Source organism: Chiloscyllium plagiosum, chromosome 33 (assembly GCF_004010195.1).
Source record: "Chiloscyllium plagiosum isolate BGI_BamShark_2017 chromosome 33, ASM401019v2, whole genome shotgun sequence".
Taxonomy (NCBI): domain Eukaryota; kingdom Metazoa; phylum Chordata; class Chondrichthyes; order Orectolobiformes; family Hemiscylliidae; genus Chiloscyllium; species Chiloscyllium plagiosum.
In genome coordinates this window covers 35,601,707-35,617,294 of record NC_057742.1, presented here as the reverse complement: position 1 = coordinate 35,617,294, position 15,588 = coordinate 35,601,707, and the positions used below count along the sequence as shown (strand labels likewise).

At 39.2% G+C, this 15,588-nt stretch overlaps 1 protein-coding gene across 2 annotated transcripts in view; it reads right to left on the bottom strand.

Annotated features, from left to right (window-relative positions):
• gosr2 (golgi SNAP receptor complex member 2) overlaps window positions 1-15,588 on the bottom strand; it is a 64,307-nt gene that overhangs the window by 27,541 nt on the left and 21,178 nt on the right. The window contains exons 2-5 of one of the 2 annotated variants that reach the window (XM_043675306.1): window positions 13,745-13,809; window positions 11,549-11,657; window positions 8,356-8,488; window positions 1,821-1,961 (exon numbers count right to left, since the gene is read on the bottom strand). In XM_043675306.1, coding sequence (XP_043531241.1) covers window positions 1,821-1,961; window positions 8,356-8,488; window positions 11,549-11,657; window positions 13,745-13,809 — 448 coding nt within the window. The remainder of the gene's footprint in view (window positions 1-1,820; window positions 1,962-8,355; window positions 8,489-11,548; window positions 11,658-13,744; window positions 13,810-15,588) is intronic. The other variant, XM_043675307.1, reaches the window with a different exon arrangement.

Here is a 15,588-nt window from a genome sequence, read left to right as displayed (position 1 = left end):
GAGACTGATTAGCAAGGTTAGATCTCATGGAATACAGGAGGAACTAGCCATTTGGATACAGAACTGGTTCAAAGGGAGAAGACAGAGGGTAGTGGTGGAGGGTTGTTTTTCAGACTGGAGGCCTGTGACCAGTGGAGTGCCACAAGGATTGGTGCTGGGTCCTCTACTTTTTGTCATTTACATAAATGATTTGGTTGCGAGCATAAGCGGTACAGTTAGTAAGTTTGCAGATGACAACAAAATTGGAGGTGTAGTGGACAGCGAAGAGGGTTACCTCAGATTACAACAGGATCTGGACCAGATGAGCCAATGGGCTGAGAAGCGGCAGATGGAGTTTAATTCAGATAAATGCGAGGTGCTGCATTTTGGGAAAGCAAATCTTAGCAGGACTTAATACACTTAATGGTAAGGTCCTAGGGAGTGTTGCTGAACAAAGAGACCTTGGAGTGCAGGTTCATAGCTCCTTGAAAGTGGAGTCGCAAGTAGATATGATAGTGAAGAAGGCGTTTGGTATGCTTTCCTTTATTGGTCAGAGTATTGAGTACAGGAGTTGGGAGGTCATGTTGCGGCTATACAGGATATTGGTTAGGCCACTGTTGGAATATTGTGTGCAATTCTGGTCTCCTTCCTATCGGAAAAATGTTGTGAAATTTGAAAGGGTTCAGAAAAGATTTACAAGGATGTTGCCAGGGCTGGAGGATTTGAGCTATAGGGAGAGGCTGAACAGGCTGGGGATGTTTTCCCTGGAGCTTCAGGGGCTGAGGGGTGACCTTATAGAGGTTTACAAAATTATGAGGGGCATGGATAAGGTAAATAGGCAAAGTCGTTTCCTTGACGAGGAGAGTCCAGAACTAGAGGGCATAGGTTTAGGGTGAGAGGGGAAAGATATAAAAGAGACCTAAGGGGCAACTTTTTCACACAGAGGGTGGTATGTGTATGGAATGAGCTGCCAGTGGAAGTGGTGGAGGCTGGTACAATTGCAACATTTAAGAGGCATTTGGATGGGTATATGAATAGGAAGGTTTTGGAGGGATATGGGCCGGGTGCTGGCAGGTGAGACTAGATTGGGTTGGGATATCCGGTCGGCATGGTCGGGTTGGACCGAAGGGTCTGCTTCCATGCTGCACATCTCTATGACTCTATTTCATTCTCTGTAGCTGTTTGGGAAGGAAATATCTGAAAATATTCTTTAAAGAATTAAACTATTATGTCAAATGTGTAACCACATTTGTGAAAATGACAAATTATTCCTCACATTTTGACAACACTGACCTTTAGATGAGAAAAAATTCACCTTATTGAGACAATGTATATGACACTTATTTGGACCTCCAAGTCAAAAAATGTTGGACTCCGCATGTAAGTTTGATGATCGTGATCCTTAACTACTTTTTCTCAAAAATATTTGTAGCTTCAATTATGACAAAGCAGACATCTTAAACCTTTGCACAAACACCAGGTAAAACCTCTATATACAACCCACTAAATGAAAAATGCTGCAATGCAGCATCAATAGGGGTCCAGTATTGACGTTGTAAGTATTAACAAGCATTCCCTCACTACATAATTGGAAATCATTTGACATAGCTACTCTTGCTGCTTAGACTGAAGACACTGAATTGAAAGGTGCAGATCACTATAAAAAAATCTAGTAGATTAACGTCACCAGTCAGCAATGGGAGGAGAGAAAATCTGGCAATGAAAAAAACGATACCTGGTATGAAATACTGTGTTAATAGTCAGAGACAGGTAATTCAATATAAAAAGGTTATATATAACAGGGTCTTTTTAGAGATCCTGCAGGTTCTGTTTTGTCCCACCTTGAGAGTCATCCGCTGATCCCGCAGTCCAGTCAGAATAGAGGACCCGCTCCCCAGGAGATCATCCATTCCTTTGTGTGCATTGTGTAAAGAAGTGTTAAACTGCAAGGACTCGTCTATTGCTATTGAGGTGTCAGCATCCTGCATAAAAAATGGGAGGTCCTCATTACCTGCTTAGATTCCTTTCGGTATTAAATAAAAACAATGTTTATATGGTTCATCTCAGCATGGGTTTACAAATATTCAATTATGAGGGAAATTTGATTATAGGCTATCCCTCAATTTTTGTCAGAATATCATTTTTTTAAAAAAACAGAAAAGAGGGCTGAGAAATAATAAAGTAATAAAAATGTAAATGAACTGTCAAACATTATAAAAACACATGAGAACTGCAATGCATTTGCAAACTTAGGTAAATGTCTTCTATCAGTGTCGTACTCTCTAGGACCAAACAGCACATCTCCAATCATTCATTGAAGTAGTTCACGTGAAAGTGGAGATAATGTTTAATGCGTTTTTACAGAGCAACTACAGTACTGAACCAGTTTATGTTTTGATTGAAACTCTCTGCTTCTCTCATGTTAAATCCTGACTCTGGATTTAGGTTGTGACTTCACAGTGGTCTGAAATAATGAGTCTATAATTGCCGTGACTGTGCTTCAATCTGCTAGTGCAGTCAAATAGCTAATCTACAGGTTGAAAGACCTTTTGCATTCAAATTTATCGGAGATTTGAGTTCACTCTATTTCACAAATATGTCGTACAGCTCAAAATTGCATCTTTGTAAATTACCTCTATAGCTTTGTTAATTTAAAAGGCAATTGGATAAATACATGGACAGAAAAGGTTTAGAAGGATATGGGCCAAGTGCAGGGAAATGGGGTTAGCGTAGATGGACATTTTGGTCAGCATGGACCAGTTTGGGCCAAAGGGCCTGTCTCTGTGCTGCAGGACTCTGTATTTCACACATAAGATTCTCAGTGTTCCTCTTTATTTTTATATAAGCTCCTTGCATCTCAGAAAATGAATACTGGGACAAAGTGATACAATGCTGCACTGTAACCACACAGGAACTTGCTCAAAGATCTCATCTCTAATGTAGCAACTCCTCCAACAACATGGATAACCAACAGCATCTTATTCAAAGAAAATAAGCAGAAATCTAAATTTTCTAATTCTCTATTTTAAGAAAAACTTGCAATGGATAGTCTGACGTTAAATAATAGAGCATCAACAACTGACTCAGTAGCAAGAATTTCATGCTCCCACTAATTTGGCTCTATTCCAAAAGTAATCAAATCCTAATGGGCTACAAGTGTTCAAATAACAGTACATAAAAAAGACTGTCAAATTAACCACCCTTATCAATTGCACTTCCACTTCACCAGGTTTGAACTTGCGCCTGGAAGGATAGGACTCAATGAGAACTGCACCAGTCACTCACTCTAAACATTTGCTCATTAGTGACAAGCAGTAAACAGATACACAAAGCATTATCCAAACTACCACCGACACAAAGCCAGTTCTCAGGTAGGTAAAAACTACTATCCTTTGTACAACTAGATGCTCATACTTGCATAGTCTGTACTAACAGCACCAAGGTGTTTAATTGTTCAATTCCACTATGCTCCCTTCTTTGTACCTTCATCCTTACCTTTGATGGAGGAGGAGGAACTTACCAATTCTTGTCTTCAGAACAGGCCATTCAAGTAGTTTTTCTGACCATCTTTCTGACCATTTCCTTTGTTCCTGACCATTCACTTGCATCAGCTCCTAGTCCAAGCCATCCCAGTCTCCTAACACCAGTCGCCAAACTCTCCCTTCCTGTAGACAGACTAGCTATGCTCTTGACTGTCCCTGGCTCAGCTGCTAATCACAATTAATTATTCTTGATCTACTACTGTTCATTTGTCTTTCAAAATAAATGTCATTATTCTCCTTTTCTGAAAAAGAAACCATCCTGGATCCCTCAGTTCTGTCCAAAGCTGCCTCAAGTATTGTTACCATGGAATCTTCCATCCACAGGAAACAATTTTGACCAAGAAGTCAACGGCACCCTTTGCAAAATGTTATAATTATGCATATTCTGTTTAATGGTTGACTGAGTACCTTCTCTAACAAGAATGTCCTGCCATAGTTCTATTTCCATAGGTCCAGACAGGAAATCAAATCAACTGCAAGCCATTTATAGCCTCACTGCTGATATCCAGCTTTATTTCCCACAGCATGTGCTCCCAACTACACAGACTTTGACAATTACTTGCTCACTAGTTACAAGGAGCCAGAAGCAGCTTCAGCTGAAGACTGGAACAATAGATGCCAGCCTTTGGCATCATCATCAAAATCTTTGTATCTTAAATACAACTACATCCTCAGTCTCGAAATCATGGTTGGTCAGGCAGCATCCATAGAGAAAGAGCAAGCCAAAGTCAAGATGACCCTTCAACACTGCCTAACCCGCTGTGATTTCCAGCATTTTTTATCTTCTGTACAGACTTGAGCATCTAAAGTAATTCGCTCCTACATCCCCATTCTCAGCTCTTTGTTTAGCCTGAACCTAATGATGTAAAATTTCAATCCCACATCATCATGCTTTTATGCAGCATCTTTAACAGTGGAAAATATCCCAAGGCATTTCAGGAGTATTATTAAACATTAAGCCACATAAGGTGAGAGAGAGAGAGGGGGAGAGAGGGGGAGAGAGGGGGAGAGAGGGGGAGAGAGGGGGAGAAGGTAGCTAAACACTTGGTCAAAGAGGAAAGAGATTAAGGATGCCATCCTAACAAGTAGATAAAAAGGCAAGCGGTTTCAGGAGGAATTCCAGAGAATACAAGCCTAAGTGTTCATCAGTTGAAGGCACGGTTGTCAGTGGTGAGATTACAAAGTCACAAATTCTCAGAAGTTCACAACTGGAAGATGGCAGAGATCGGAGGATTGTAATTCATGGAGAAAGTTTGAAACCAGGTGAATTTTTAAAAGTGAGGCATTGTCATTAGAAATTAGTGTAGCTCAGTGAGCATTGGAACATTGAGTGAAGAGAATTTGGTGAGAGTTAGGAAACATATAGAGTTTCTAATGAATCAGATTTATGGAGAGCAGAAGATGACAGATCGACCAGGTAAGCACTGGAATAATCACCTCCAGAATTAAAAAGGGCACAAAAGACATGGGACTCTCAACTGCAGATGAGCCAAGATAGAAGTAGAGACACATAATGCTATGAAGGTGGAAGCAGATCTCAGTGATGCAGATATCCATGTGTATCTTGGGTTGTGTTTCAATCTCTGCAATTTTAGCCCCCTTCTCCATTACTTTGATACCATTAACACCAAAATATGATCCACATCTCCAACACCTCCAAGTTCAACAATTTCCCAAGATTTTGTTTCCACACTAATCTCATAGCTGTATAGAACTCTCCTTTCCTACAAGAACATTCTTTTAATCTCACCCTCTGACACAGTCAGCAGCCACCATTCTTCCCAGTTGCACACACTCTTCACCCAGTTCATTCTTTCAAAATCTCTCAACAGAAGTTTAGGAAGCACTTACACCCATTCAAGAAAATAGCTGCAGGTCACCTAATACAAACACAACAGATTTCACAGCAAGGGTGAGGTATTAGTCAGCCAAACCAAATATATCATGTATAGAACAATTCTCATGCACTTGTAAGAAATAACAGCAATTTTAAAATTGGACTCAACCATTCTCCAGCTTCAACAAGTGAAGCATTCCTTCTGAAGTTCTCTGCACAAGTGCAATTTTCCATGTGCCATGCTTCATTCAGAAGCATCAGTGTTGTGTCACAACTCTGTGGCAAAAGTTAGCGATTCAAGTGGACTAAATCTTTCTAAATTTACTTCAGGCACAGTTGACTATCACAACATGTTTTCTACTGAGGACTGACCAAACTTTCTCAGTAAGGCCTAAAACTTTAAGTAACACAGAGACTTAAAACTGCAGTATTCACGGTGTCCAATAATCCTAAATCCATATCAAAGGGATATTAAGCAGGCATATTTCTCCCTTCGAAAAAGAATCAGAAAAGTAGTGATCTTTTTATATAAGAGAGTCTGATTCAGTAACAAGTACTTCTAAAATTCTGGCATAACCTTTTATGCCGCTGTGGTGTCAACCTCAGTCCAAGTTGGTAGGCTAAGAGGAGACTGGATCTTAAACAATACTCTAAAACTAGCATCATTATTTACTAATGCAATCCAATTTTTTTAGCCAAAATTTTAATTTGCAGAGTGTAGAATAATCTTTTGGGGTGGGAGGGAAATTTAAGCCTAAAAGTATAATGGAATTTTTCAAAATGTCACATTATAATATATATTAAACACCATCATCTTAAGGGATAACCCGACGTCAATTTTTTGTTAACGTTAGTTCCTCTGGGTTTTGGATCAATGCCAATGAAAGACTAAAGCAGAAGGCAACAGGACCAGATAATTTGTGAAACCCCTACATTAGTTTCCACCAGATAGAAGTAGCTTCATAATTAAATATACCAGAACTAAAATACTTTTGCAAGGACTTCTTAGCTTCTTTACAGAACAATGTAGAAATGAAGGTATGTATGTTATTACCATCATTGCAGTATTACAGCAAACTACAACTTACTACCTGAAGGCAAACATTCAACATATAATCATCCTCTTCCATTGTACCCCTCCTCACCTTTCGCTGAATCCTTTGCCACAGGGGATACAAAGATTTACACCATGTATACATTCCAATGATTTCAGAACTTTAGCAGTAGCACTAACAATTATCTGCTAACAGTGGCATTTTTCTTCTTAAGCTGAACTGTAGAATTATCCAAGCAGCGAATATGAAGGTTTTTTTCTTGCATTGAAGGCAAAATTCCTTCTATTTTTCTTTCACTCCTTCTCAATTCCTACCATTACCTAACGCAGCTAGACAGATAATGAGCTGCCTCCGAGCAATCACGAGTGTAGAAATTAGCCACTAGAGAAATGTTAGATCTCTTCTCCAACATTTCTGCCATCATCAAAGACTATTCCCAAATTGCAGAATTGTTACACTGCAGAAGTACAATATTTGGCCCTCTTGCCCTGCTCCCTACCATTTATCACTCTCTGAAGGGAATATTTTTCCACAACACCACTGACTAGTGCTCAGTCACCCCCAAGCATTCCCTCAAATCCGACAGTCTCCCTGACAATAGCAAGAAATAGAAGACCCTTCCCTCTCTATTACTATCCCTTTATTATCATCACTGGCATCAAATATCCCTTTCACATTAAACTTATATTTCCTTTCAATCTCATATGTTTTCTCTACATTGGTAAGACTAAATGCAAACTGGATGACCACTCTGCAGAATACCTCTGTTCAGCAAGTAAGCAGTTTCCTGTCACTGTTACATCAATTCTTCATCGTCTCTGACCTTTCTGCCCTTGGATTCCTACAATTCTCCAATAATGCTCAATGAAAAGCTTGAGGAATAGCTCTTCATTTTTTGACAGGGCATTTTACACCCTTCCGCGCTCAACAAAGAGTTCAACAATTTTAGATCATAACTTCCACTTGGGGTTTAGCCTTTTTTTGCTAGTTTGGTTATTCTCTTGTTTCTTTCTTAATCCCTTTACTTTGCATTTAGATGGTCACTTTTATGTCATTCATAACTCATCTAGATGTTCCTTTTGTTTCATTATTTATCCCATCATGAATCGCTGTGGATGTTATATGATAAAAATTGTCATTTTTTCTCTCTTGTCCTCACCTATCACACATTCAACTTTTTTTTTGTTCCAACCTGCCTTGCTTTCAATTGCTCAAAACTCCGTACATTTCTAATTTTCTAATTCTGATGCAAGGTTACAGACCTGAAAAGTTATTTTTCCTTCTTTCCATAAACGTTGCCTGAATTGCTGAGTACAGTGAGCATTTTCTGATTTAATTCAGCTTTTGAGCATCTGCAGTATTTTGCTCTTAGGATGGATTCCTCCTCCACCACACTTCATTGCACATTAGCATATGGAGACATAACAGGCACTGACCAAAATTCCATGTTTCCCCTGGTGCTCCAATCTTATTTTTTCTTTATAAGCTAATGGGTTGTGGGCATCATCCTAAAACACGAGCTTTTGTTGCCCTTTCCCAATTGCCATTGATGGGAGAAACTTGCTAGGTCATTGCAGTTAAAAGTCAACCCCATTGAGTGAGTCACATGTAGGCCACATTTCCTTCCCTAATGTACATAATTGTACCAGAACGGTTTTTACAACAATTGCTGATAGCTTCACTGTCACTATTAACAAGACTAGTCTTTTTTTCTTACAGATTACTGGTTGAATTGAAATTCCAATAGCTGCCATGGTGGGATTTCCAGAGGATTCCCAGATTCACAGAGGATTAACTCTGGATTACTAATCCAGTGACATTACAACTACACCACACACTTCCCTTCTATTGCACCACCTGTCTTTATTTGAACTATACATTGACAACTGGTTTCACAAACTTAAAAAAATTGTAGGGTTAAATAGCGTGAATAGTTCCTTACGTTGGTTGTGAATGTGCGTGACAACAGTTCTTCTCTCTCTCGATCCTGTTGTTCACGGGCATATCGGCGGTGCTGAAAATTCTTCAGAGCTGTTTGCAGGTGCTGGCAGTCATATTTTAGTTGATCCACTTTGCTGGAGAGAAAAATACCAAATTTAACAATAAGTTAATAACTATCAAAAAATATTTCACTGCAAAACCTAAGTGCAATAGGCCATGGCCTACGGACAGTGTTAATCACAAAGATCTTGGAATCTAGTTAGTGCACAGGAAGAAACATGAAGTTGTTGAGATAAAGAACTGGTTTTTATATAACACATTTCACAACCTGAGGATCAACTAAGACACTTCAAATGCCAATTAACTACTGTGATTAATTACTGCTGCTTTGTCAGCAAACACAGAAGCCAATTTGCCGATAGCAACCCATAACTGAATACAGCAACCTTTTCCAAGGATGAAAACTTGCTGCCCTCTGCAACAGTTTTTTGAAATGCACACAGCCTAATAGATGTACTGATGCACATGCCTGCAAGGCGAGTGCTCAATCCAAATTGGCTTTTTCAGGTGCACAATTCTCATCATCAGCCAGGATTAAAAAAAAGTAATAACATGCAGCTACATTGCCCCTTTCATGCGCTCAAACCCTCCACAAGAATTTTGTCCAATGAGAATTAATTTTATTGTCACATGTACTCACATGAGTACAGCAAAATGTTCACAAGTTGCCACTTATGGTGCGATCTTCGGCACAAACATACCGAGGTACAGATTCGGAAGTACAAATTCTTAGGTAAAATAAAAAAATAAACAATCCAGCATTACAGACCTTTGCACTATCTTACATACAAACGTACATAATAATAGGAATAAATTGGAAAAATAAAGAAATAAAAAGTTCACAGTAACAGTCCTTCCAACCAAGTCTGGGAGTCCACTCTGGATTCACTGAGAGGCCGGACGTCCACACTGAGGCCAGAAGTCCGAGCTGGCTTCACCTCAAGGCTCTCTTGTGATAAAGTACACTAGAAACTGCTTTGCATTGACGCAAACATTGCAACACAATAGCAGCCTAAGAACAAACTTTAATACATCTCAATCATAGTTTTAGAATTTTCTTCACTTAACTATATCTTAAGAAAACCTTCAAAGAAAGAGATAAATTAGTTTCTCCACATCACCAACTCTTCTTTAGATTTACAAGGTGAATTTTTCTTTCTGGTTTTCTTATTTCAGTCACAGCACTCTGTAATTCATAATGCTGCCCAGATTACTAAAGGCAGCTTTTATTTTCAAATAGAGGAAATGTCATTACAACTGCCCATTCCCCACTCCATTTAAAGCGTCCATGACTGGGGCCCAGAGCAAAGAGGCAAAATATACAGTTTACAAAATAATTACTCCCTCGCTTATAAAATTATTCGGTGGCATAAATCTGGTACGCCAGGAGGATTTCCTATTTTATATGGAGTTATATTACAACAATCTACAGTCAGTAGGAAATGAGGGTGGAAGATGAAGTGTTGGGTACAGAATGACACCTGCCTAGAATGTGCTGCACAATCAGAGAAAGCAAGCCAAGGCACCATACCTTTTGAATCATTGAACCTAGGAGATTTCATTTTTCAGTATATTAAAGGCAAGAGATGTGGTGATTTAATTTTATTCTGATGGCAGTCACTTTGTAAATTTTACGGTTGGGGATTAGGGAACAGATTTGAATTTAAAACAGACTGACTTCTAACATTACCACAACTGAAGCATTGAAACCTCATATTTTGATTAGAATTTTGGATACAGGGATAGTAGGCTTTATAACCAAATTTGTGGACGACATAAAAATTAGCAGTATATTAAACTGCAATGAGAAATAAGAACCTTACAAATGGAGATAGAATAGGTTTAGAGAGTGGGCCAAAATGTGGCATTTGGAGTTTAACATGGATAAGTGTGAGGTCATGCATTTGGGTAAAAAAAAATGAGAAGGCAACCTATTATCTCAATGGGGAGAGACTTCATGGTGCTCCGGTGTGGAAGGATCTAGGCGTACTTGTTCATGACTTACAGAAAAATAGCATACAGGCACAGCAGATAATGAAGAAAGTGAATGTTGGCTTTTATAGCTAAGGGAATAGAATATAAAGGTAAGGAAGTATTGGTGCAAATATACAAGATGTTGATAAGACTGCATATGAAGTATTGTGCACAGGTTTGGTCCCCTCATTTGAGGAAAGATGCAGTGGCATTAGAGGCAGTTCAGTGGAGGTTCACTAGATTGATCCCAGAGATGAGGGGATTGCCATATGAAGACAGATTGAACAGTTTAGACTTATACTATCTGGAATTTAGAAGAATGAGGGGAGATCAAATTGAGGTATTCACGATGATAAAAAGGTGTGGATAAAATAGAAGTGAAGCTGTTGCTTCCTCCTGTGGGGCACTCTGGGAGAAGAGAACATAGTCTTAATATAAGGGGTAGCAAATTTAAAACAGAGTTAAGGAGAAACTACTTCTCCCAAAAGGGTGCGAATCTGTGGAATTCATTACCCCAAAATGCAGTAGATTCTGGGACAGTGAGTAAAGTTAAGGAGGAGCTCGACAGATTTTGAACTGGTAATGGGTTGAAGGGATATGGAGAGAAGGCAGGAAAATGGGGATGAGGAGCATATAGCCATGATCGAATGGTGGAGCAGACTTGATGGGTTGAATGGCCTGATTTTGATCCTATATCTTTTGAACTCTTGGCACAAAAACAAGCATGTCAATTTCTAAGGCAATTAGCAGAAACAGACAGGTTCTTTTTGATTATAACCAACTCATTAAAATTTGACAAAAGGTGAAAAATTTAATTGGAAGAACATCGCCACTATGTGATTTATAACTCTTTAATTGAAGGCAGCAATCAAAAACACAAAATTAAAATGTTTTGCAGAGACATCTGTTTTGGACCTCAGCATGTTTCATATTGAAATTCATGTATTAAAAGTATATATTTTTAAGCTACAACTATCCTGTTATACTGGATTCGGGACACCACCTTGGAATTTCCTGAACAATACAGCTACACAAAACTCAATGCTTTATGTAGCTTGTTGAAACCTAGGACTCTTTTGTAAAAAGTTCAACATTTATCACAAATAAATAAGCTTACAAAAGAATGGAATGATATGTATTGATATAGCAATCACACTTACAGTTTAGCATTTTGCCGTCTATTTGGAGGCTCTTTACTGGTCAGTATTTCAAGGCGCTCCAGATTGCTGAAAATCTGATCTATTCTGGCTTGTATTTCATTTTCCACCACTGCAGCAGCAACAGAATTATCAAATCATTAAAACAATAGAAGTAGGAATAGATGAACTATGCAAGTTCTTAAAGCCAAACTGTAGACATGTAATACACCAACTTGTCTGAATGTCAATATGACACATTTGTAGTGTCAGGCATGGGTAACACCTCTCATCAGAGTCAGAAGGTTGTTGAGAGAGAAACAGACAGACTGCTTGTGAGAGAGAGGGCACGCGCACATGAACGACAGCACGGGAGCGACCATGCGAGAGTGCAAGTGTGAGAGCAAGCGAGAGAGGGAAAGACAGGAGAAAAAGAAGACAGAAGAGAATGTAAAAGAAGAAAGTGAGGAGAGTGCTTGTGTGCATGAATGAAGGAGGCTCCTATCTTCTGGGTACATACCACCGATGAGGAAACGGCATCCTCAGAAACAACACAACTTCCTTCCTGTTATTTGGAAAACATGAACAAAAAACCTGCATACACCAAACATATTGTGCTGTGGCAGGGCACAACAGAGAGGGCCAAAGGGCTCGTACTGTGCTGTACTGTTCTGTGTTCTCAGGGTAATATTAGGGTCAACTGAGTTCATAATATTTACATTTAAATTCAATTATACATTACAAATTTATAAAACAATATACCTAATGATACATTTACATATGGTAAGCTAGCTACCAATTTCAGTGCCTGTTCACCAGCCCCTGTATGATAGGGGTGTGGGGCAAGGCACCTTATTTTGCATGCTGCCCTTGCCAGAAATGCACCTGAGGGAATGGAATCTGCAACCCTTAACATAAAAATCAAGCCAGATACTCACATATAGCACAGAAAGTATGAGGCCCCTCCACTAGGTCCTACAGTACCAGTTCTAAGTAGTGCAGGGGTCCTAACTTGTGGTTCTCGCCAATATTTATCGCATGATCATGATCACATTGCTTTGGAGGCAGTTGTGTGAAAATTAGAGATCCTGTTCCCTAGATTACAACAGTTGGCAGAAAAGTACTGAAAACACTTTACAGATTGGGATGTCCTGAGACGGTGAAAGGGCTATATAAATGCATCACTCTTTCTTTATTTATTTTCTGCTAAGACCCTTAGGGTCAACTGCTATCAAATAACAAGACAACACTGGGACTGACTTTTAAAATATGAAATAAAAACATGCTCAGAGAGGCATTCTATGAACTTTCAATCCCAAATTACACAAACTCCAATTAAGAGAATGTCAGAATGCCTCGTTGATGGCTCAGTTGGTAACTAGCAACTGAGATATAAAGCCCACAAGGCTCCATTCCAGTCTGCTGATTTAAATTGACTTAACCTGGGGTGGCAGTAATGGTTGCTACAAATAGGCCTCAATGTTCTGGGTGAACAATAGGGGAAAAGAACATTCAGCCAGTGCTCCTAATCAATGCTCTGCAACAACTGCTAAAACAATATTGCAGCATATGGTGCTAAAATTATTCAGTAAATTTCAAATATTAGGTTAGCGGGAGGTCTGGCTCCATGTCCAGCATGGCCTGGGTTAAATCACAAAGGGAAAAATATCAGAGGGCAGCTGCTATAAGGTAAGTAGAGCCATACAGCCCACCCCATGCATTTCCTACTATACTTTCCATTAATACTACCACTAAAATATAAATTTTAGTTGAAATTTACTGAAATTTTTAACCCCACCCATCCACCTGGGCTGCAGCAAGTGAATATATGGCAAGATCAGTAATGAAGCATGAAGGCAGACAGTCACCCCAAGTGATTAATGTCTGAAATAGTCCTCAGAGTTCCAAATTAACAAAGCTACTGTTTATCATGTAAAGCATTTTAAGAGATGAGATCAAAGCTATAATAGATTAACTCTGGAGGGATCTGAATAAAAAAAATCAAAAAATGTTTGTTTAGAATGACTTCATGAAAAGCTGTAACATCTCTCTAAGAGGTTTGGACCATACCCTAATAATATGATGATGTAATAAGATGCCCCACCAGGACTAAAAATAATGTCATTATTTCTTTTGGCAGAGCTTCGTGCCCACATCAGACGCTCCCCTGCCTTGGCACCAGGCTGGCTCTGTTTACATCTCCTAATTATGAATACTTACAGTGAACAGACTGCGCGTCCGCCTTCTCCAGCTGCCCCATGTGAGTTTGCACCTCATGAATCTGCCTGCGAGGAGAGACAGGAGGAAATGGGTGGGTTAGCATCTATCTGCAAACATGGGCAGAGCCCTTCAGAGGAAAGAGGACATTTCCACCCCCCACCCCCAATCCCCCCCCCCCCAGTATTCTGTGCAAGGACTCCCTATCAGCCCTTGGAAAACAAGACAAAAGCACAAGGAGTGGCTCCACTTTCAGGGCACAGCTGATGGCAAAGATAGAGGAAGATTGGAAGCATGCATTGCAATGATGTAACATACAATCTGGGGCACAGTGGTGACACAAATCAGTAGCTGCACATCCCAAGTCACTGTGAGACAGGCTGGTTAACAAGCCTGGCGAAAAAACATTTTCACAAGCAAGCACTACTGACAGTCACGAGAGAAACGTTATTGCCAGTATCCTTTAAGGGAAAATGCTATGTTAATAAATGAACCTACATACTTAAATGACTATTTGAAAGTATTCGCAGCACAGAAACAGGATACAGTATACTGTTCAGGAGATTTAGTGTTGAAATCCACGAAAGCATCCTCCCACTTGGTTTCATCCAAAACCATCAAGATATTCATTTTTTTTACACGTATTTACCCACCTTTCTCTCGAATACATCGATGCCATTTTCCTCAGCTACTCTTTGTCTCAAACCATTTGGAAGTAGAATCATAGTTTAAAAAATTCAAGTGTTTATTTCCACTAACTTACACTCATACATACGAACGTCACACAAGGTACTGTAGTCAAAAGGAAACTCATGTGGAACATTAACACTGGCGTGGACCAGTTGGGGTGAAGAACATACAGCATAGAAATTAGTCAATGCAATTCAATGAAAGAGTGTTATTGAATGAGCTGTTGGGCTATAAAGACCTCAGAACTTCAATTATATTAAAAAAATTAAATTCTGATGGATCCCAATTAACCTGATCTCAGTCAACATATTTCAGCAGGCTTTTGTGTCACAAAGCAGTGGGCAGAAGTATTAATTCAGGTCATCAGTGACAGATCCAAAGCAGGTCCTGACTCCTATTATTGACAATTAGCCAGATGATGGCAGAGTGGGTGCATGAGAAGCCACACATCAAAATTAATGTTTTAATATGCTGACAGAGGGTGGACCAGAGGAACTGCTGTTTACTGTAGCTCCTCTTTGTGCTGCGTTCAGCAAATCATCCCTGATCAAACGCTGAAATACCACTGATACTCGCAGTTCCAATAAACACTTCTGTTAAAAATTATACCTTCCAAATTAGGGTCAGAATGAAGTGAAATACATGTGGATGAAAGAGGAAGATGAAGCTATTTAATCTACAGACATCACCAAAGTTAATATTTTTTTTAAAATTGAGAGAAAATGAACAATGCGGAAAGTTAAAGAAAACTTGGCACTTGATAAGAAACTTAACATTTTCCACATCACTTTCAGCAGTACCTTACCTGCTGAATGTGCTGAGCTTTCCTACCTACATCACAATGTGATAGTAACTATATTTCCATTGGGCAGACACTTACCTGTCCTAATCAGTCATAGAACATTCCACTAGTTGGAGAAATGGCTTATTATTCATTTAGATACAAAAAGAATCAATTTGCCAAGACCAACCATACATCACAGTCTGACAAACAAACAAGATATTTGGATTTTGCTTTACAGATTATTGTAGAAGTGAATATGTAGTTTCATTACTGGAGGATATGGAACTACTAAGTCACTACAGAAAACGAATAACACAGACACGACAGTACAAATATCTGCCTTGTGATATCAATTGATACTTTCCTATGAATT